General features: G+C 38.4%; 1 protein-coding gene across 2 annotated transcripts; it reads right to left on the bottom strand.

Moving 5' to 3' along the window:
• Positions 1-1,286: 1,286 nt before the first annotated feature.
• Positions 1,287-24,715, bottom strand: ARGLU1 (arginine and glutamate rich 1). Of its 2 annotated transcripts, none has more exons than XM_077854988.1 (4): positions 24,108-24,707; positions 16,915-17,140; positions 14,537-14,620; positions 1,287-2,168 (listed from the first exon to the last, which is right to left on the bottom strand). In XM_077854988.1, exons 1-4 carry the CDS (start codon positions 24,452-24,454, stop codon positions 2,004-2,006), a joined length of 822 nt encoding a protein of 273 aa, XP_077711114.1. In that variant the 5' UTR covers positions 24,455-24,707; the 3' UTR covers positions 1,287-2,003. The 2 variants fall into 2 exon arrangements, 1 of the variants encoding a protein (XP_077711114.1); XR_013355483.1 differs by having other exon boundaries at positions 2,103-2,168; positions 14,537-15,104; positions 24,108-24,715.
• Positions 24,716-24,837: the final 122 nt, after the last annotated feature.

Below are 24,837 nucleotides of genomic sequence, written 5' to 3'. Positions count from 1 at the left end.
GCAGATACTGTGATGTCACTAAGCAACTTACTGTGATTTCACACCATATGCGGCAGTAAGAAATTCTTTAAAAATTAAAAGGCACGCATAAGCTAATTTCAAATATTAAGTCCAGGCTACTCTCTTAGATACAATGTTTATAACACTTGTAGAGCAAAACAATTTTTAAATAAACATTTCCCAAAACTTGAATAACAGAACCTAAGAACAATGGATCTGCAGCAAAAAAAGTTACATCAAAAAAAAAAAAATTAAATAAGAGCTAACCTATATTTAAAGGTTTTGTTTTTGTTTTTGTTTTTTTTTTAAAAAGATTCATAAGCAACCTATATTCTTTAGGTAAATAAAGTGATTGTTTTAGAGTAATAGGTATGTTTATAAGTCCGTTCTCACTATAGTTCATGCCTACTTAAAATTCTATCTTTAAAGATATTTAAACTGATAATTTGTTCCTTACCACAATTAGACTCACTGAAGAGCTCAAACTAAAGCAACAGCATTTTTCGCAGCATGCACACATAAAATAATCTACCATTTAGTCATCTCATTAACTTATGTTTTCACTTGGAAAGATTGATCAAATGGTCTCAAAAATAGTGGAGAACATTTTCTCTACTCTGATGACATGTTTATGCATCTCAGGTAGCATTTTTATATCCATATCGTTTTCTTCAATGTTTTAATACCAGTAGACTTAAAACAAACATATGTAAAGATAAATGAGGCAGATTCTAGTGTTTAAGAGTCATCCATAAAGTATCACATGCAGAAACAAAACAAAACAAAATCTTTTAGGAAGTTTAAATGTGTTTGTCCTCAAAATAAACGTGCAGGTACCCTACAACGAAGAGGATTTGACTACCTTAGCCTTTTGTGAAGTACAAAGCTAAGTTCTTTCTGATGGCCCACTTTGAAAGTCATCTAAGATTTTCTAAGTTTTCAGAAGCATTTTTCTAGTCTTTATTAAGTATAATTTGTGGTAGTAAATACTTATATCCTAAAACAGAGGCACAGGATTGAGATTTTAATTCTTCTGGGTGCTTAGTCTTTCTTAAAGGTAATACTGATGTCTTAATTGCCATAGCAGCATAAATTAGGTATTAGGTATTTGTAAAAATAGCCATTAAATACTAGTTCATGAGTATATTTAATGTACATATAAATCCTATGTTAAAAGTATAAATGAGGAAATATAGCATAGTTCTATGATTTCTAAACTGTTGACCATCAAAAAGTAAACCACCCTCAAGACTTAACAGAACTTTAAAAAAAATTGCTTCGACATATGAATTTAAGACTTTACTTTATTCAGCAAAATCATTTATTTACACAATGGGGAATGCTGGTTTGACTTTGTCAATGAAATAAAAACAAACTGAACAGAGACAATACTGAACTGTATATATATATCTTGTACCAGAGCTGACCGACTGTTTCCTTACCTGTATCAGGAACATCAAGAGCAACGGTATCACAAGGACACTGGTTAACAATACACCACACAGGTCCAGTAACACCCTGGGAGCTTCCAATGCAATTTCCAACTTTTTCTTTTTTTATAAATATATAAAAAAACAAAAAGTCAGCAAAACCAGCATTATGATGTAATAGGCAGAGTATAACTCTGAAGTCAATGGGCCAGTAGAAACTTATCAGACCATCCACAGTTTACAAAGTGATCTGCTCTTCTGCGGATCACTAATGAAGAATCCAAACAGATGAAAAATAGATCACTTTCTAGAAGACAATAATGATCTGATAAGGATCTGACTTAATGGAAGTTAAAGGGGGGGGGGGAGGAATGCAGAGCATAGCCCCTATTAGAACAAGCTAAGTTTTCCAGATTTTCCAAATTAAAAAAAAAAAACAAAAAAACAAAAAAAAAACAAAAAAAAAAAAACAAACAAAAACAAAAAAAAACCAAAAAAACAAAAAACCACTTCAACATGAAGCTACCATACAAAGTTTTTCCATTTTTCTTTGTAAAAAGTTCAGTTTGCAGTTTAATCCTGGGTCTTTAAAGAGAAGGACAGTTTGGGCCTGGACTTGCCCTTGCCCAGGATAATTTTTTGTTCTTCTTTTTGTTGACGTTGCCGCTCTTGTTCTAGTTTCATCCTTTCCTCATGAATCTTTCTTTGTTCTTCAACAATTCTCAACTGCTCTTCAGCCTGAAAGTTAAAAGTGAACATTAAAACTTTCTCTGGATATCATGTCTTGTACTAACAATACTGGGGGATGACAGCTTACAGACGACACCATGTTGAATGAAATCTGCCTTCGTGCACAAAGCGATAAAGCAATCAAGGACAAAAACACCGAGGAATTAGAATAGAACTCCTTACTAATTCTACCTATAGTTTCTGATGTGGTTTTATGAAAATATGTTTAAAAAAATCACAAAAAAGCACATACTTTGAAAATGGAAATTTCTAAAATCCTGTCTTAAGTTCAGAATAGATTTTGCCCAATTACCTATTTTATCTACACTTTCAGTGTGTCAGATGAAGACTGGCAATTACGAACCAAGGTATCAATGTACTCAAAGAACAGGTTATCTACCAATTATTAGATTCACAGTTAAAGACAAAAAGTTATAGGAAAAAACCTCTACTGGGGCTACATTACATTGTCAATATATAACCAAGAAATACTAAAGACCCCTTTCTCTGAGGACAAAAAAATGCACAATCTTTCAACTCGCTGACTAGAGAATGCTTTTCCGTTTCAGCAGATACTGGTGTAGTTAACTTTGGCAGTGCCTCAACTACCTCACAGTCTAGGGAACCAACTCTCTTCCTGGGCTGTCTATGCATTTTCCATCTTTATCGAAAAAAATGTAGGCCATTCTCATTCTCCCTCCTCAAGCTTCTCCTTTGGCCTCCCAAAAACTCCATGCTCACTTCCTTATTTCTCACGGAGGTGTACCTCTACCCCTCCCCTCTCCCAGGAACATGAGGCAATGAGTGCCAGCTCCTGGCATCTAGTGGGCAGAGGACAGGCATGTTATTAAATATTAAACATCCTACAACGCACAGGTCAGCCATCAGAACAAAGAATTATCCAACCCCAAATGTTAACTGGGCCAAGGTTGAGAGAAGCTGCTCTAACCTTGAGTTTTTAAATCTCAGTGATCACTGTTTTCCTTTGTTTCCCATCTGACCTTCATCTTAAAACATTCACTGCATCCTCTAAATGCTTTCCTATTTTCAAAAGTCAGATTTTAAAGTCATTGCTTCCATCTCCATTATTTTACTAAAATTATTTTCTAGATGGTCAGAACTACAATGCTTAACGATCTCTTTATTCATTCTTCTGTTCACTTGAACTTATTAGTTATTAGGTCTTTTAAAAATTTTCTCCTCTCCCACATATTCTTGAATATGAGACACCGGCTGTTCAAAACATTCAGGTTCTCCAACTCATCACTCCTGTTTGTCTCCACTGATACGTTTTTCGCTCAGAAATAGTAACATTCGATGTGACTGCATTACAGGCTTTATGGTGAAGATGGGAAAAGCGATGGACTCTGGTATACAACATAAAGTATTTTTAAAAACCCTGGCTTTTAAAATACGTAAGTAACATGAAGAGGTTTATTTTACTTTAGGATGGTGGTGATGTAGACAAATAGGTAGAAGACAAATGGTGGGGCAAATCCACTGTAATCAAGTAAAGGTCAAAGATGAGGAAGATCAAATTTAAAGGGAAAGAATTTGGTCGGCAGGCAAGATGGGAAACCCAACAGAGAGGTGAAACAAATCTTCCCTCTCTCAGACTCTTTTCCTAAGTTACAGCTGTCGAGTAGGTGTAGTTACTGGACATAGACTAGGGAGACCTCCAGGTGCCTTCGAAATTCAACATGTCCAAGATACCCCTCAAATCTAACCCTAAAATAAATCAGCTCTTTCTACTACCTTCCCTAACACCACCCACATTCTGTAACTTGCTTCTGTCTCCTCCCTCTTCCCTGACACAAGCAGACAGCCAACCAGTTGGTTAATCCATCCTTTATGTTCCCTTTTCCACTACAATGTCTCATCTGGAGCCCCATACCCATGGCCACCACACCAGTGCAGGGTCCTACGGACGTCTTAAGAGACCTCACTGAATTTCCTTGTTCCCATCCCAGTCTCCTCATTCACCCTGCAGAATGCTACCAGTCTCACCATTTTTGGAACATTGTTCTATTCTCACATGCCCTTAAACTTCCCGTGACTTCCACCATGTATAGAATATGGCCCCACTTCCCAAATGAGCATACTATTTAAGACTTTCTATAATCTGGCTCCCACTGTGTATAATTTCTCAAATTATGCTTGCTTTTCTATCCTGCCTCCCCCTCTCCTTTTGCTCACGCCATTCTTTCCTTCTACTGAAATCCTACCTGTACATCCGTTTCAAACCACCACTTTTGTGCTTAAACTTTCACTGATAATCATTTAGTGAATTCATATGCCAATTACTTTATCCAGTTTTAACAAATCATCATACATTTGGAATAAGAGCTTGGCAAGTGCAATTAAATCAAGGTAAAGAACCTTACTGTGTGTGTCCATGTGCCTGGGAAACGCTTACAAATATAAATACCCAGATTCACTGTTCCCTATTGTTCTAACTAAGCCCTTAGGAAAGCAGATTAGAATCTTGAAGAGGAAAAGGCTTGGACATCACAACCTAACTCTTAAGAGAAATCTAATTAAAATTACACAGTAGTTTTCACCCTATCATGTTGACAAATTCAAAAGATACACAATACTATCTTATGAAAAGTACTTCAGCATTAATTACCAAAGTTCTATCTTCATTATAATGCTTTTACCCCCAGCAAATGAATTTCCTGGAATATATCTTATAAATAACATTTGCGTAACATGCAAAACTGAACAAAGTTTTCTAATGCAACACAGCTTGCAAAAGACTGGAAAAAGCCAAATATTCCCCAGTATGGGACTATTAAGTTGCAGAAAATATGTATAATACTGTTAAAAACACACACACACACACCAAAAAATAGGAATCCCTAAATCTGAAATGGAAAAATCCCCAAGTTACACTGTTAAGAAAAGCAAAGTCCCAAATAGTATATATAGTACGCTGTTTCTCTGCAAAAAAGGGAGAATAAAAATACACCTATTTGTATCTGCCAAAATCTCCATTTTGAACTCTAAACAAAGGCAAAATTGAATATACCTTTGGACACGGCAGTGAAAAGTAGGTGGATAGGGAAAAAGAGATATAACTCCTTTATTTTTCTAAAGAGTAAATTTGATGTGATTACATTATCTAAATTAAAAACGAACAAGATTTTTTAAAGCAAACTCATATCAAACAGATAGGAAATACTAATTCTGCACTGAAATTAACTTTAGATTGGGTAAAGAAAAAGTTTCAAATTCATTTAGGTCTACAAATATGTGCGTGTGTGTGTGTGTGTGTGTGTGTGTGTGTGTGTAGAAGGGGAGCTTTAATTTCTCTGGTTCACCCTTAGTACTACTAAGCATATATTGCCTATTGAAAGTACCTGATAATGAAAGGATTTTTAAAAATGAAGTAAGCAGGGGAATATCCTGTCTTTATGTACAAACATTTGTACTTTCTTCCATTATAGCTTTAAATGAAGCATAAACGCTATTCAATCACACTGGGACAAAAACAGACTAGTTGAGCAAAACCCAAAGCCATCTACTTTATTAATATAGTGGCTCTCAAATGATGAATATCCATCTAGAAGGTTTGACCTTCTACCTTAATTTCCTAGGTAATCTTCTAAACTCCAGCATCACTCTGTAATCTGTCTGACATGCCATTTCCTTTCTGATAACCACACTTGTCGGAATATCCACTACTCCTCTACCCTTGTGTTGTTTCAAATGTGTGTAATAGAACTATTCCAATGGGATGGGGGTGGGGGAGACACATATGTGCATGTCTATTCATACAGATGAACAATACTAAGTTCTCCTACAAGGATTACATGGGGACCCAAGAGAAGCTAACATCCACAATAGGAGAGCCATGAAATTAGAGTGGGCCTTTCTAGCCATTAAGTCCAGGACCCTCACAAAGATGACACAAAGGTGACTTTTTACCCCTGCACCTCACCTGATTGGTGAGATTCAATACTATAACCAAAATATACCATTCTAGCAGAAGATCTACTCTCCCAATACCTTTTGCCCCACCCTGCCTTTACCCAGAGGTCCTGGTTCTGTTATTAAAATTACTCTTTGGTGGGTGGGGTGGGATGAGCACCTGGGTGGCTGAGTTGGTTAGGTATGTCTGCCTTTGGCTCATGTCATGATTCCAGGGTTCTGAGACTGAGCCTGCCCCACATCAGGCTCCCTGCTTAGCTGGGAGCCTGCTTCTTCCTTCTTCCTCTCCTTCCCACTTGTGCTCTTTTCTGGCTATCTGTGTCTCCCCCTCAAATACATAAAATCTTTGAAAAAAATTACTCTTTTCCAAGCATTTCTTTCTTACACTGTCTATAACTATACATCAAGGTGATCCTTAGTAGCAGTTTCTTTCAGCAAATAAAGATGCTGAAATCTACTACTCTCTATATATGTGGATATATATTTTACAAAATTTTAAAAATACAAGGAGAGAAATATTTATCAGAAGTGATTACAGAAATGATAGGAAAGAATGAAAAATATTTCAATTAGGAAATATTGCCACTACTCAGCAATGTGAATTTCTGCATTTTAACCTTCCCAGAAACACATCCTGTTCCACTCTGACATTTATGATTTTAATTCTTTGATTCTTCTTCCCTTCTACAACTAGTGTAATGTATATCTATGTTAGATAAACAATGAAAAAATATTTAAAATTTTGATATAATTAGTTCTGATGCTTAGCAAACTATGTATGGATCAAAAAATTTTTCTAAAGTTATTAATGTACAAGGTTAAAAAAAACTTTCGAGAATTAAAAAAAGCAATCCCCACCACTGGCGATTTGGTTATTCTATCAGTTACCTCGTTATAGTATATACTATCCTTATGGGATATTATTTGCTATCACCTAAAGAGAATTCATACCACCAGCCACTCCTCCTAGCCCCTTTCCTTCTCAATTTAGTTACCCAATTGTTAAATATATTTATAATCTTGAATATATTTTTGGAACTTCAACACTGCATAATGTCTCCTGAGAGCCGATATTATCTGGAGTGGAGACAACAACCTCAAGAAGGGACTGACAGTTGAGATCAGCATAGGATACTCAACACAAAAAAGAACCCGTCCTCCAGAGCTCTGGAGATGATGCTACCAAAAGAGCAATCTCATACCTTCAGGATTTTATCATTTATGTCCCAAAATTTCAGAAAAAATGATCTCATCCAGATATGGTTCTTTGCATCTTCTATACCCTAAATTTTTTTCTTTCAAAAAAGTTGTTTGTCTTGGGCATTCATTCCCTTTGGTGGATATTTTCCTAAATGCCTGCTGACACTATCAGCATGATGACATCTTCTCTGGTTCCTATACCAGATTTTCTCTCCATGCTCTTTCCTCCACTTTCTTCCTCTATACTCCCCTTCTCCTTTATCGCTCACCAAGTTTATCCTGTCTCTAGTTTCTACTTCCACCTTACCATTTAAGCCCCATCTTCTGACGGGCTTTCAGTGGGTTTCTGGTTGACATTCTTTCCTTCAAGCCACCCTATACAATGCCAATACACTAACATCTAGAAAGTTAAAAAAAAAAAAATGTTGCCCAAAATACATTAAATGAGCTTATCTTATCAATTGAAAACAAGCCTCTCACTGACTAAACATCCTTCCGTAACTTCACCACCATTTCATTTCAAATTAAAATATTTAATGAACATTTACAGTTGGCGCCATGCCATATTTGTGTGTTTCTTACAATGCGCACATATATCAGAACTAACCACCCTAAGTACTGAGCTCTTTCAACTTATACACGCTCACTTTAGTATAAATGCCCTATTCTTTTCCTGGTTATATTAGTTTCCTATAGCCACTGTAACAAAGTACCATAAACTGGATACCTTAAGAGAACAGAAATTTATTCCAGAGACAAAGAAGTCCCAAATCATTATCACTGGAACAAAATCAGAGAACCTATGAGTCACATGCATAATCTCTTCAGCCCTAGCAAATGACTGTCCAGCCATACACCCTTGGCCTTCTTTCCAGAATTTTTCTAACACTAAAACTAACTTTGGCATTTTTTGTAATCTAGAAAGGATAAAATTTTCTCCAAACATGCTCATTCCTTTATACCTATCAGTTATTTCCCCTATTTATCTCAATAGATCTCAAATTTTACTATAAACAGCCAGGGGAAAACAGATTGTACTCCACAATTTACTTAGAAATACTTTCAGTTACACATGTAAGTTCAACACTTAAAAAAGCACCTTCCACACAACCATAGGGCACAATTCACCTGGGTTTTCTACCACTAGACAAGGACCTCCTTCCCTCTAGTTTTCAGTACCATCCTCATCTGTGTCTAAGCCCTGACTTTTAAAGTCCATATTTCTATGAACAGTCTTTTTTAAGGCAGCCTAGGTATTTTCTATCATGTGCCTCAGAATTCTTCCAGCCTCTAACTATCCAACTTCAAAACTACTTCCACATTTTTAGGCAAAAAAATTCCAGGAACTATATAGTTCAAGATAACATAAAATTATTCTGGAGGTCGGAAGTTCGAAATTGGCATCACTGATCCAAAATCAATGTGTCAACAGGGCCATGCTCCCTCAAGAGGCTCTAGGGTAAAGTCTATTGCTTGCTTCTTCCAGCTCCTGGTGGCTGCCAGGATTCCTCATCTTCTCACATCATTCCAATCATTCCAATCTTCAAGGCCAGAATCTTCAAATCTCTCTCTGCTCTGTCCTCAGCCTTCTCCTGTGTGCATTGTGTGGTTAAAAAAAACAAAACAAAACAAAAAACTCCCTCTGCTTCCTTCTTACAATGGTATGTGAGTGAGGTTGTTAATTCAGGATAACCTCTTCAAGATCTTTAACCTAAAAAGGCCCTTTTCTGGGGGCCACATTAGGTAACAATCAAGGTTACCTTTATATATATATATATAAAAGTATATGGACATACACTACATAAATAGGTTTTTTTGTTTGGGGATGGAGGGGCATTCTCCAGAGATATCTCTTAACTACCAAGTGAGATCTGGTTTAAGTATGTGGAACACATTTCACATATAGTCCACTTGGAAACATGGTACATCTTCCTATTTGGCAAGTGGGTAAGGAGAAAACTATTTTCAATAGTAAAGAATAGAAATACACTATAAGTCTCAAACTTATGATTTGCTGATAATTTAAAATTTCAGGGACAGCTGTGTGGCTCAGTCGGTTAAGCGTCCAACTCTTCATTTCAGGTCAGGTCACGCTCTTGGGGTGGTGAGATCAAGTCTCACATCAGCCTAGTGCACAGCATGGAGGCTGCTTGGAATTCTGCCTCTCTCTCTGTCCTTCCAGCTTGTGTGCTTACACTCTTAAATAAATAAAGAAATCTTAAAAAAAACAAAACAAAACTTCAAAGAATGTTTCCCAGTTAAGATTAATTTTACCTTATCATTATAATGTAAACTTTTTAATTTTATTAGAAGTTGTCAGTCTCTGATTATAGTTCAGGTATTTAAATGCAAATTAACCAGGTTCCATTTTACTACCACCTTCATTCACCAATTCATAGTTTGAGGATCATTTTTTTTCTACTGATACAGCCTCCTGGAAGGACAATTAACTCTACAACACCTGTCAACTTTTCTGAAGTCCGTCTCACTTTCTGAGTAAGTAATATTCTTACACATACACCACAATAGTACCTGCGCTTGGCTTTTCCCAGGCACATCACAAAAAAAACTTGTGTGGAAAAGAGGAGCAAAAAAAAAAAAAAATTTAGGTACTATTTTTAACAGTTTTTTAAAAATTAAAATTCTCTATTGTATCAACAAAAGCCTTTCAAGTATTTGAAGATAGTTGTGCACTGCCAATACTAACCCAGAAGTATAATCCAATCTGCCAAAAGGCCAAGTCCACTCAAGCCAAACCACATGTGAATTAGTTCTTGTTTGATTTTATAAATTAAGCATGTCTGTTGATTAATATTCTTCTGCCTCCTTTTGGACAGATAAAATCAAGTATCTTGACAAACAATTTGGCATGTGAGCAAAAACTACCTTTGATCTGGAGCACCTTGTAAGAATTCACATCTGAGAGAGCCCATGTGGCTAAGCTAATGCATTCCTTATTACGATCATCACTGCCATCAATCTGAATTTTTGTTAACAAGGACCAACTTAAAAGTCCATTCAAAGTGTGGTTTAAATTTACTTTCTGTACTAATTACTTTTATGTGATCACAAAAGTGATGTTAGTTGTATTAAAAAAACTAGAGAAAAGTATAAAGTTACATATAAGTCTACTACCAATTAGAGATAACTATTTTTAGCATTTTGGCATATTTTCCATCTACTAAAATGTGCAAATATATTTTTCAAGTTACCAGGATCATAATGTATACATAAGTTTTGTATTTAGCTATTTCCCCTGTATTACCAAATACTTTTTGACTACAGGAAAAACCAGCTGTAAGCACATGTTATAATTCACCTAAAATTCACCTAATTCACCTTCACTATTCTAAATTATATTGTGAGAATTTTTTTGTGTATTACCGTATTTGTATCTGATTCAGTTTTCGCCAGATTCTTAGAAATAGATTTAAGGTTCCAGATATTTACTGATACAGTGTCATTTTCTAAACTGGTCATAGCCATTATAAACTACCTCCATCACCATATAAAAAAGTCCTCTTTATACCTTATTCTTGCCAACACTTGGTGTTAATGAGGGAAAAAAAAGTCTTTCTATTGGTATGTAGTATTACAGAAAATGAAAAGGAAGAGATCATTTCTTTGTTTTCCTACAGAAGTTGGGAGACGGATATATTTTCAAGAATTTATTACAGCACTTTTCACTTGTGTGAATTCTCTTCTACATCTCCCACTTTTCTTTTTCAATTAGGGAGTTGGGTCTTCTTTACTGACTTGTAAGCAACTGTTGTATTATACTTCCATGGTTATAATGTTTAAGAAATCTCCCTCAGGGTACTAAGTTTTCTAACCTATCTTTAATCTGCTTTCAAACTGCATCCACCATTACTTATCTCACAAACTTCTTACTCTTACAGAAAGCTCGTTTACTACTATAGCTACTACTGCCTAGCCCACCATCCTGAGAGCACCTACACTCTTGCCTTTTTTCTAATGCTACGGAATCCCAGAAAGGCCTTTGCCAAGCTTCCTCACAGTCCTGCCCCCCCCCCCCCCCCCCCCGCCATCATAAATTCAATTCCTAACTGGCCACTGAGGCTTGGCTCATGGGCATCTCTTCCAGGAAGATTTACCAGGCATTCCAGGGCAATTATGTCAATTGCCCCACAACATCCATACCACTACCAAATATCTCCATATTACTTGTTAACTTTTCTTTGGATTGTCCTTGGGTCTACCATTAATACATTAAATACTTTAAAAACTTAACATCTTGTCAATTTTTATCTCCAAATTGCTTTTTTACATATAATAACTTCTCAATATAGAGTATGTGAGGTTAAGGTTGGCTACTCCCTCTTCCTCCTTTGCCTTCTAGAAGTAAGAATGCATCACATGAACCAGTCCACATTTCTACCATATTTATTATGTCATAAAGCAAACAAAACTGCTGTTGCAACAAGATAAACTACCATTACTGACATACTCAGGACAAGTCCCATGTTTCTAAAATACTAGCATACTTCCCTTCCTTTTTTAAATATCTATTCTTCTAAAGGAGTATTCAATATATTCCACGTAATATTTCCTAATACATGTGTAAAAAAATTAAAGAACTTGCTCAAAATTGAGAGGATGAGGAATGAACAACAAAAATGAAAGAAATCTCTGTATGTGCCTGACATCTTTATGCAGCAACATTTTCTTGACTTCTCTGACTTTCCCTGCAAGTATATGGACTCCCTACCAATAGAACCAAGTAAAAATTAATTTTCTCTAACATGGATGATAATTTCTTAAAACTTCCAACTTTATCATACACAGGAAAAAAATGAGTTACATTCAAATCCTTACCAAATATTCTCATATTCAAATTCCTTTTCTTCAAGATATCTTTTCACTAAAGTCTTACTGATATAACATGCAGTCAAAACAGTGTCACTGTACAATATAGTCTATCAAAGTCAAATGTTCTAGAATAGAGCTAGTCTAAGTATGGCCCATGAATCAGCAACAGTTTGCAAACCGGAATGGATCCACCACAAGATATGTAGAAACCAGGAATGTTTTAGAAGCTTTTATAGCCACTTGACCTCATTTTTATAATAATTCATCTTAATTATATCTTGCAAAAGTAGAGGTCTGAGACAAATCAGGATTAAAAGAACAAAAATTGGCCAATTACCACCACTCGAGAAGCACTGCTTTAGAATAAGCTTGCTAATCTTTTCCCAGTAATGACATACAGAAAGTCCTATTTTTAAGGTCCACGTGGGTAAACAAAAAAAGCTGCCAAGTGCCCAACCAAGTTTCTCTAGGCACCCGGACAGTTATCAGAAAGGATCTTGGCAGGGCCTAACAAGTTGAGGAGCTCTCTTCTAGAAGTCACAATCTTGGCATTTCAGGCCACCCAAAAATTGAACTGCGCTACCCAATCTTTTATCATGTTCTAAGAAAAATTCTATTCCACCAGCTTGGAAATTCTAGTTCAATGTTTCAAATACCAACTACACTGTTCCTCCCTGGAAATATCTATGCCTTAAAAACCCACACTGTATTTATCTTTCAAAGCTCAACCTTCTAAACTAAAATTAAGGTTCATACTTTTCATTTTAAATCCTCCTACCTGCACTGAGATTTTCATCTTATGCAGAATCACTAAAAAAGGCATTATCACATACTAATTAATGAACATGTAGTGATATATCTTACAATGACTCCTCATCCATTCGTAGTGCATCATCATTCAGAGTGCTTTTTCTACCTTAACAGATTTTAAGATCTTTTCATGGGGAAAGCAGGATTAAGTCTTTCCTTTCATTACGGTCGTTTACAATAGGACAGCAATATTAGCTAAGAATCCACAGTGTCATGCTAAGTTGTTTAGGGTATTTCCGGTATTGCTTTTCCCTGGGGTAAGCTATCTTTAAAAATATCATGCTTTAGAACTTATTGCCCCGTAATTTTAACTTTTTACATTCTTATCAACTACAAGACACATTACATACGGTCTACCTTTGCCCTTGTTCTCGCTGGGATCCACTGTCAATTAATTCTTAGACCAATTTATATCATTTCCTGTGCCTTTATAAACTCACAGAATTTTTTTTTTTAAATCGTTTACCTGGAGCTTACAACTTGCTTTCTCCCTGGCAAAGTAGGACTTAGCAGCAAATGTCTTCCTATGACTGTATCTGTATTATTCTCAACATATTTCTAACTAGACAAAAGTTTTCAAGGTGTCTAGAACCAAGAGTCGCACCCTAGGTCATGTCTCTATTCCTGGGCACTAAATAGCACTCATCTCCCATTCAAACCTAAGTACATTTTCTTCCATCTCTGACTTATATCCTGCTTGAGGAAGCAGAATTCCTAGATGGTACCTTCATAGGGAAAAGAAAGCTTTTTCCTTCCAAAGCCTGTCCTCCTTTTGTACTTTGGCTTCTTTATATCCACAGTCCTTTAATTCTAGCTTTCTTCATCATACCAAGACTGCTTCAAAATACATACTCTTAAATGGAAAACCCTAGGACACCAAAAATCTTTTCTTCTTTACTATACTTTAAATGCTAGTCTGTGCTAAAAACAAAGAAAACAGAAATTCAGAAATACTAAAACAGAACTGAAAAAAATGGAAGCGGCAGAGATTAGTTTTTTTCTATTTAAAAAAAAAAAATCACTTCAGTATCTTACATTGGCTTCCTTATTAAAATGTTTAAATTGCTCTCTGCATCACCTTTTATATCCCTAGAACATAATTGCTTCAGCCTCTGTACTCCTTACTAGATTAGTCTCAGAATAGGAAAAGAGCTTATTAATCTGGTACAGTTATTATCAAACATATGCTATCTACTTTACCTAGTAATCAGTAAGTAATAAGCTATCTAAGGTAAAGCGAAAAACTGCATTTTAGTTTAAATACTTCACAACTTTCATTGCTATTATTTAGGCATAAAAATGTAAATGGGGTTAAGACAGAAAAATCTCTGGGATGGGGAGAGTACAATTCTCCCAGGAAACCTGTTTTAAACCACCGCAAATTTTAGAATTTTCTCCAGATTAAGTAACTTTCTGGATTACCCCAATAGAGTCCTCCAGAAGACACGCGCTAAAATCTAGTAAACCATTCCTGCTCTTTCCTCAACTCTCTGAAAATAGACCCGAAAACTTAGAAGTCAACCATTGAGCACAAAATCATTTCACAAATTCTGAAAAAGTAAAACAAACATCAAATACTTTTCAAATGTACACTTCATACACACCAGTTTGGCTTGTGCTTCTGCAATTTTTCGGTTATTCTCTTCCAGTATTCGCTCTAGCTCCTCACGTTTTGCACGTTCTTCCTCCTAAAGGGGAGGACATGTTTAGATGTTAGAAAAATAAAATGTTTATTTTTACTGATAAATATTTACTAATCTTCCTCTGAACTTTTTTGATCTGACTTAGAGGGTAGCTTTATAGCCACCTTCTGTCTGACAAATGATAAACTGTGCAGCCACTAAAATTTGTTTCTAGCACGAAATTTAAATCATCCCTCCCAGTCCAAACAGCAACCGACTAAACCCTCCCTAATGATAGTTTCCTGGCAATTATTACTAATACTTTAATATCACACAAATCAACAAGGACAACTACAAAACTGGATAGTATTTACCAAATTAAAAAATAATATATAAAATATAAATAAAGTGAATATTTGTCTCACCAATTATGTATACCTACGTATTCTTTACCTATACTCCTTTAATCAGCATTAAAAGTTGAATATTTACTGTCTTGTCCAGTGTCCTGCAGAGTGTGCTCCTCGGCTGCCATACGCGCCAGCTTCCTCTTTAAAATGATTTGTACTGTTAGCTTGGCAATACCTGCATCAGCAGCTCAACCATTTATAAAGAAACAACATACAAGGAAGGCTGAGCTGAGGAATGCAGATGTTTATGGTAAGAAGGAACAAAAAATGTAATTCATCATTCCTAAGGCAAACAATTAATAAGAAAAATACATTTACTGTTAGTGAAAAATACAAATGGTAATCCATACTTCATGGAACTAAGGGCTCTTCCATGGGGAAAATGGACTTAACATTCAGATGTTGACAATTTCTAAAGGCAGCTTATCTTGTCATCTACAGTCTGAACTGAAATTCAGGAATCCAAGGGGTGCATGGTCCGGAAATAAAATTCTGTAATTTATTTTTTTATTGGAGAATTTAATGAGGTTTTATAATGCAAACTATATGAAGATTGCTTGATGGTTTGGGCAGTGTTCAGATCACAGCATACATATTCAAATGATTTTAATATTTGGAAAGACTGTCAGAGGGTAGTGTCCGTGTAAAAAAAAAAATTGTTAATATGAAACAAAAAGCAAATGAAGAGAAAAAAATCTTCCTATGATTAATAACTCGCTACAAGACAGCACCATTACTCCAAAATTATCTTCATGATTAAAAGCACTGATGTAAATAAAATTTCATACATTCAATTGCACAGTCTGTGATAGCTACCAAATATATAGACACGTGTATCTACTTAAAGACAGCACAAGGGAAAATGCATTTAGAAAAGCTAAGCTTACTGGAAAACAAGAGAGATTTAATATGATGCCAACTTGTCCATAATACCAAGATTAACAATGATGAGAGACACATATTTTGAGTCAAATATTTAAGTTCAAGAAAATGTAACTAGAGGATTTTCTATGGCACACACCAATGGAATCCATACTCATTATGCAAACTATGTCAAGGGACACTCAGTGCCATAAAGTAATTTGCCTTGAGTGTTTCAGTGACTTTCAATGAGTTTTAGGAACCTGGAGTAATCAGTGCAAATAAGCCAGAAAGCTTCAGTAGCAAATTACTGTCTCACAGAAAGACATTTTCAACTTCTGCTCCAGCTGCTGATAAAACAAATCATGTGTTTAGCTTGACTCCAGACAAGGACAACCTGTTCCTTCATAACTCTCTAGAGAAAAAAAGGAGTTGTTAGTAGATACTAAAAAAGTGGATGAATGATCTGGACATTTTTCCTAAAAAGATTCTTTGAAACACATTAGGAAAATGGAGGGCCTTATGATCAGAGTGCTAGAATTAGTCCATTGTGTTGAGGCAGGATTCGGGGTAAGGGGTGAGGATAAAGGAGGACAAAAAGAAGAGCAAGAAAACCTAAGTATCAAAAGCAGGTGCTGTCACTCAATGTCAGGCCCTGCTCTTTGTAATCTGACTGAAGGCAAACAGCCTCTCACAGTCTAGGCAGTAAGAATGATACACAGAAAAGAAGAATACATATCCACAGGTGGATTTTAACCATCTCCCTTTCACCACTCCCTGTCTCCCCCAACCCTCCCAAAAAAGAATTTAAGTCCTGCAGCCATGGCAAAAGTTTCAAACACTTCTCAAATATGTAAGCCAGTTCCATTAAATCAAAAAGTATCCTTGAATACGTTTTATGAAAATAACTTTTAAATATCAGTCAGCACTTCTCAATAGGCTAAAAAATTAACTTTCGCAGCAATGTTAGGTTTAGATGAGAAAGGAATGAGTCTGTATTCCATCTCTTTCTGAACTGAGCAGGAGGCACACCGAACACTGAAAGTTTTGCCATGGACTGTCTCTACTTTCCAAACGACCGAGCGTTACCTCTCTGGCTTTTTGTGCTGCAAGCTCAGCTTGTCTCTGTCGCTCGAGTTCTTCGAGCAACTGCTTTTCCATGATGCGCTTGGCTTCCTCCACCCTTCGGAGAACTTCTCGCTCGATTTCATCCTTCCTTTTCTCCAGTTCTTCCTCTACCCTTTTTGCCACTAACTCTTCCACTCTTCGTGCTGTTTCTTCCTCGATGAGTTTTTCTTCTATTTCCTGCTGCCGACTAGCAAACAGAGTGGAAAAGAATGACTTAGATAATATAAGTAAACCGAACAATGAAAACAAAACTAGCTGTAAGTCTATTAAAGCCTTCAGCATGACTTTGTATTTTATAATTAGTTTTCATGCAACATTCAAGGAAATACTAGATATCAAGATATTAAGGGATACAGAAATTCAAATGAGTATGAAATATTTGTTTTCTAGGACTTTTTAAATACAAAAGGACTAGTATATATACATACACAAAGAGCTTAATTAGTTTTAATTTAGGAACTATAGAAGAGATCTGAAACAAGAAGTCTATTTTCTAGACTGTCACAATCTTTATAATCAAAGAACAAGCTAAGCTGTTAAGTGTACGGATTTATCATTTGCCAATGCACTCAGTACAAGGGCTGAACTACAGAGAAGTCAGGAGAAAATATTATATAGCAAGCAATTCAGATGATAAAGGTCACCCCACCTCACCCTCACCAGCAAAATCAACATAAATACAGACTCGAAGAGACTCAGACTGCTAAGGCAATGCAGTGTAGCTTTTATCGAAAATACAGACCAACGTAATTCAGGTTCTGAACCTAACACCTTTTACTGTAGCTTTTCTTTCTTTGGTTCATTGATTTTCAATTAAAAACTCTTCAAGAGGGGATCCCTGGATGGCTCAGCGGTTTAGCGCCTGCCTTTGGCCCAGGGCACGATCCTGGAGACCCGGGATCCAATCCCACATCGGGCTCCCGGTGCATGGAGCCTGCTTCTCCCTCTGCCTGTGTCTCTGCCTCTCTCTCTCTCTCTCTCTCCTCTCTCTCTCTATCATGAATAAATAAAAAATAAAATCTAAAAAAAATAAAATAAAATCAAAAAATAAAAACTCTTCAAGAAATGGGAAAATGGATGAAAATATATCACCAGTTCTAATAAAAAGTTCAATGAAGCATGATACTGTTTTAACTATTTTAATCACATTTAGATATTATAAAACAACTTCATCACTCAAAATGAAATTCCACACTGAAAATACTGACATTTATCAAGGCGCAGGTGAAAACCATGCACATTTCATACCACTGATACCCAAAATGATAGCTACTCGGTCACATGTGTCTAGTCTGAGTTGAAGATTAACATAATGAAAAATATTAAAAATATCTTACAAATACTTTTATTTGGTTACATGTTAAAATGACATCTTAAGAAAGATTGAGAATACACTAAAATTAACTTCAACTTTAATGTGGCTACTGGAAAATTTTAAATTACAGATGTAGCTCACATTGTATTTTCTATTGAACTGCACTATTTGAGACAATTTGTGCTGAACTAATAAATTCAGAGGCTCTAGAAGTATATCTAAATCCTAAGAGACCTATTTATTAGTTATGCTTCAACTTCCTCACAATCCACAAAATTAAATACAACCTGTAACCTTTATATCTATTGATGACTCATAAATATGTATGAGCCAGTCATTCAATTTATGTGTTTAGCAAAGATTTTATAGTGTCTAAGTGACCTTTAAACACCCCAATCCACTTCAACTAAACTCTATTTTGGGGGTTGATTCAATTCCCACTCAAGTGCTTTTATTCTCAACTCCTGTTATGTATTCACAGAGAGACCATACTAACACCAGTATTTCTGTCTAACATTCTAATTTATTTCAGTTTCTGCATTTATAAGCTGTTTTTCTGTCGAGATAGTAGCTATTTGAAAAAACTATTTTAGGTTCTAGATATATGCGATACCCATTCTGCAGATTCTGTTGCATGTTTCTTAAATATTTCCTCCCAATACTACATTATTGGTGATTTTTATTTAAAAAGATACGAAAGCCTAACTATGCTTCTTTTCCTTTTGAACTTCCAATAAAATGCAGTTTAAGGTAGTTTCAAGGAGCCTTTATCTAATTGCAATGAGAATAGCTATCCACTCCAATACTAGAATGAATTGCCAGAAATATCTAAAAGAAATCAGGCAGTGATTTCAGTAGAAATCAAACTACATTTCAAATACAGAAATTTTCTCTATTTCATCCAAAGAGAATAAAAAACATATAATACCTATTAACCAGATTCAGCAGACCAGGCTCTACTTCTGCATACGTTGGAAAGTTTACATAACAAAGTTTTATTTATTTATTTATTTATTTATTTATTTATTTATTTATTTTCCCCCACACAGAGAGAGACAGAGGCAGAGGGATAAGCAGGCTCCATGCACTGGGAGCCCAACGTGGGATTCGATCCCGGGTCTCCAGGATCGCGCCCTGGGCCAAAGGCAGACGCCAAACCGCTGCACCACCCAGGGAACCCCATAACAAAGTTTTAGGAGTATACACCACCGGCACAAATATACTTTTGCTAGTTGGTTCTTACAACATTAGTAAATGTAAAGAAGGCGAAAAGAAACTTTTTTAAAAGGTCAAAAATAGTACAATTCAACTCTGAAAGACAATATATAAGTTTCAATTAAAATTTTCAACACAGGGACAGCCCGGTGGCTCGGCGGTTTGGCGCCGCCTTCAGTCCAGGGCCAGATCCTGGAGACCCTGGATCGAGTCCCATGTCGGGCTCCCTGCGTGGAGCCTGCTTCTCCCTCTGCCTGTGTCTCTGCCTCTCTCTCTCTGTGTGTGTCTCTTGTGAATAAATAAATGAAATCTTTAAAAAATAAAATAAAATTTTCAACACAAAGCAAAAAGGAGCAAAGAATGGGATAAAGCTTTAGGGTTAGCTTATCAGTAGAAAAGTTGCCAAACAACTTAAGAATATGGTAAAGATGCAAGAGACCTGATTCATATTCAGGGTTTTTTCCAAGCAGTGCCTAAGTAATAGCAGTAGAACAAAGGCTAATAGGGCCACATTTCCACAGACTTGGTCAGTAAGGAGAAAACAAGCATAAATAGTTTATAACTTACAGCAAAAGCCAGGTCAGCATGGTGTGAGCAGTCACTGGTGCCACCCCTGGACACAAAACCACAAGGGCCAGATGACACGCAATAGAGGTATATTCAGTGGGCTGCTCTGCTGCTACGCAGTCAAATCTAAGGACAGCTCAGTGGTTTTATAGCCCAGAGGGGAAGGCAAGTGGAAAGTCCCAAGCTCAAAAGAAACTGGGAGGATGAGAAATGCCCTAGTGGAGTTTCTCACAAGGCTGCTTATCTCCCTTTGTTCCCAGAGGAACCACAGGACATAGCACCATGATTGTAATTAGGCTTTGCTACTGGGTCCCACGTGGAGACAAGCAAGGTCAGGATGCCACAGCAGATTTGTTCTCCTACAAGTTTATCAAGAATGTAATTTTCTGCCGTTGCTGTTATTCTTAGTACGGTTAAAATTACTTCAGTAATCAGAAAAAAAGTTTTACAGAAATTTTTCAGTTTCTGCCCTGAAAAGTTATGCTCAATAATGCTTCAATTCCCCTCTCCCCACACGGAACAACAACAACAAACACTTTGGGTCATTAGCACCTGATAGAAAGAAGACAAACATTTAATGTCACTGCCTATCCACTCCTTCAAACTTTTCCCACAAGAGCTGTCACTTTAAAAGATGTTTAGGGTCCCTAATCTTTTCCTCAGGCTCCTCTGCTGAATATATTCCCTTGCCAAGAATTTTTGGCACCAATGAATCTTCAAGTTTTCAATGGAATCAGTATATATAACATTAAGCCTCCATTTTCTCCATATTTTCAGGAATTTTAAAAATACTGTCACAATCCATTTAAAATGGCAACTATTAAAACAGCAAAGGCCCGGCAATGCAGCAGAGTATGATATGACTGTACAGCAACTGGTAATATTATTTTAAATATATTAATATACATAGAAATATTTTAAAATGTACAAACTCAACCTTAGGAGATTACTTCTAGAAAGTACTTCATAACATCAGCAAACAACATTAATTCCTTATTACTTGGTACCAAATACTGTGCCAACAGCCTTATACACCATGTCATTGGCTACATCCCTGATGGTTCCTCTGGCATGGGAATAGTTTACTAGCTGGATTCCAGCACATTGCATTTTGCTGAGATGACTCCCAACCTAGGTAGACTCTTAAGCACTATACTACCCTAGATGGTTTCTCCAGGACAAATATGAAAGGCAAAAAAGTATGCAGATAGATTTTTTTTTTAAAGATTTTATTTATGGGGATCCCTGGGTGGCTCAGCGGTTTAGTGCCTGCCTTCGGCCCTGGGCGCGATCTTGGAGTCCTGGGATCGAGTCCCGCGTGGGGCTCCCGGCATGGAGCCTGCTTCTCCCTCCTCCTGTGTCTCTCTCTGCCTCCCATGCCAGAGGAACCATCAGGGATGTAGCCAATGACATGGTGTATAAGGCTGTTGGCACATGTTTGATTTCCTTTATGTTCCAATTCAGTTTTATTTGCACTAAACCTTTCTTAAATTTGTCCCTCTTTTCCATTCCAATAACCACCCCCTCACTACTCCTGTGTGGCCTTACTCTAATAGCCATCTTTTTAGAGCATTCTGTGCTGTTTTTTTTTTTGGGGGGGGGGGGGGGAGACAACACTGTTTACTTCCTTACAACTTTTCCTGTTTCTAGGATGAAATCCAAGCTTCTTAATATGGCATTTGAGACTCTCCTTGTGATTCCCACCATTTACCTCCCCAGTCACTCCATGATTTTTGTACTTTTGTAACTTCATCTTCCAGTCAACATTCACTGATTTACCCCACTTTAAGGCCATTCTGCCCTCCTCCCTCTCTTTATTCGGCTAGGGGTGGAGGGAACTCTGCTTTGGGCCCCATGTACCTTCCTATACCTCGCCTTACAGTCTCTTAATCTACCAGCCATTCCTTAGGAGAACTAAGGTGCTTACCTAAGATCTTCCTTTTTACAGTCACATGAGCATCACTGAATTTACCACACTGTATTATTATGTAGCTACTTGTAAGTCTTTAAGGTTCTCAGAGAACTCAATTATCTTTAATATTAACAGTCCCTAGCATCTTGCCTAGCATTATTAAATGTTCAATAAATATTAGCTGAACTAAATGAGCTAACCCAGAGAGAGAGACTCGTAGACATACAACCATTTATGCCCATTTCTGTGGCTCCAAAACCTGTAACTTTCCATGGTTTCCTCTGGGTTATTCCCAAAACATTACACCGTATTGAGAGCCTTACTGCATGGCACAGAGGAATTCAATGTATAGGTAGGTGGCTGCTGGCTCTGCCCCCTCCTCCCTTCATAAATGCTAATGGTAGTTTGCTGCTTCTGTCAACTTGGAACTGTACAGCTGCCTGATTTTCTCATGTAATCCCTGGGTTTTGTCTCTGCTATTCATGTGTAGCTTGCTAAACATTTCTGATTATTCTTTGCATACCAAGGTTCCTTTCATTTTTCCTACAAGTTTTAGCTTTCCAGTGAATGGCAAATCATTTCTCTTTGGACATCTGTTTTCACGTGGAAAAATTATCTCAGAGATGCCTTAAAGTAAGCTTCTAAATGTTCATCTGTTGAGATTTATTTAAAAGCTACATTTTCACAGTTAAGGATCTTGTTCCAGACCAAAAAAAAAACTGGATTCTATATAATCAAGGTTTGTTCGGAAACTATTACTTGTATTTGGTTTTCATATGTCGATCACCAACAGCTCTACATAAAGGAAAAGTATGCAGCAAAATAGCTCTCCTGGTATTGCTTCCTCCGTAATATTGTTAGTGCTACAGTCTTGTGCCTTACTTTGCTTCTCAGAAACAAACTCTGCTGGAAAATCTAGAATACACAAATCCAAACATGTAAAAATTCACATGTATTTGTCTCAGGAAGACCCTAAATTCAGTTACTTTCCGCCTCACATGCACTTTCTAAACATGAACCATGGAAGACGGCTGGTTTAAAAGCAGTGAGAGTTGGCAGACCAACTCTACCTTTCCACCTGGCTTTGGGAAATGAATACCCAGAGCATCACACGACCGTGGTCTTAAACCAAAACAAAACCTGCATTTTAAAACCAAAAGATCCGGACTCTGGAATTATTTACACCTACTCTTGAATCTAAAGATACCTGGGAGGTGCCTCTTCCAGAAATACTTGCGCCCAGTCACTTCGAGTTGGGAACCTTTACTAGGTAGGACTCTGATTTTCCCTCCATTAAGGGAGCATATACGAGCAATGCGAAAATAAAAGCAAATATTCAGATGTCTTCTAAACAAAAGCGTACTGAAAGGGGAAACGAAGACAGGGTTGCACTTAAGTTTGCGCTACAAAGGAATATGAAGCAACGGAAAGAAGTATAAAAATGGAGTAAGTTTTAATTGGGATGGTGGTTAGACAGGTGAACTCCAGTACCAAAACTCCTCGGACTGTAAGCTCTCAAGCGTGTGCATTGCTTGTACAGCTCACAAAATAAAAAAATAATAATAAAATATTAAAAAAAAAAAAACAAGACCAGCGCTCGAAAAAAAGAAACGCAACCGCGACATCTTTAACAAAAGGAATGTCCTAATGGAAAATGCATTCGGCGTGGGGTGGGCGTGGGGGGGGGGTGTACAGTGAGACCACCTACAGGGTCTTATTCCCGAGGGGGGCCCCGCTCCGATACCAGATACCAGCATGCTCCGGGCAGCGGCAATTCGCATCCCGGGGGTGACTTCCTTTGGGCTCTGCACCTGCGGGCCCGCCACCGCTGCCCACCCCCGGCCCGGGCAGCTCCCCGACCCCGCTCTCAGCTCCACCTCCTACTTCCGGCACTCGGCTCCTCTCTCGCGCCAAAATCGCTTTCCCCGCTTCCAGCCTCTCCTGCGCACGCCCCGCGGTGTTTGCTCCCGGCCGGCTCCCGCGCCCGTCCTGCCGCAGGCTGCGCCCCCGGGGCCCGCGGCAGCCTCCCGGGCGGGCTCCCGCGACCCCGCGCCCCACCCCCACCCCCCACCCCCACGGCGCTGCGCCGGCCCCTCCCCCCGCCCTCCCCGCGGGCTCCCCGCCCCTCCCCCCGCGGGCGCTCACATTTTTCGCTGCCGCTCGAACTCCGCTTTCTTCTCCTCCTCCTCTCGCTTCTGCTTCTCGTCCAGGCTGCTGCGCTTGCTCACCGTGCGCCCGAAGATGTCGATGCGGTCGGGCGGGGACGAGGCGCGCTCCCGGTCCCGCTCGCGCCGGGACACGGCCGTGTTGGTGGACCGCGAGCGGGACCGCGACTCCCGCCGCCGGTTCCGCTTACTCTCCCGGGACTTGGAGCGCTTCCGCACGCGCTCCTTGTCCCGGGACCGCGACCGCGACCGGCTCCGCTTCTTGTTGTGTTTGCTGCTCTTGGTGTGTTTGGAGCGGGACGAGCTCCGGCTCCGAGACCGGCCCATCCTTCCGGGCGACGCTCGGACTAACCGCTGGACTCGGGCCCCGCACGCGTCCCACCGCCCTCACTGCCTCCTCCGGACGCCGGCTGGCCGTGCTGTGTCGGCCGGGGGAAGGAAAGCTGCCAGCCAGCTGAGTTCAAGCCGCTCTCCGAGGTCGACGGCCGCCACGAAGGCCGCCCCCAACGACAAGGCCGCAACGCCAGGAGTTGCTAAGATGGCAGCCGCGGCTGCACCGGCCGCCCTCCCCACAATGCCCCGCGCGGGACGCGCCGCTACGCGGGCCCCGCCCCCTGACGATGCTCGCCGAAGGCGAAGCGAGCGCCTCCGAGCGCGCTCGGCTCCTTCCGCCAGCCCCGCGCCAGCCTCACGCTCGGGAGCCGGAGTCC

This window comes from Canis aureus, chromosome 17 (assembly GCF_053574225.1).
Source record: "Canis aureus isolate CA01 chromosome 17, VMU_Caureus_v.1.0, whole genome shotgun sequence".
In the NCBI taxonomy this organism is placed as follows: Eukaryota; Metazoa; Chordata; class Mammalia; order Carnivora; family Canidae; genus Canis; species Canis aureus.
The sequence above is the reverse complement of the archived record's forward strand: the minus strand, read 5'-3'. Positions and strand labels throughout refer to the sequence as shown.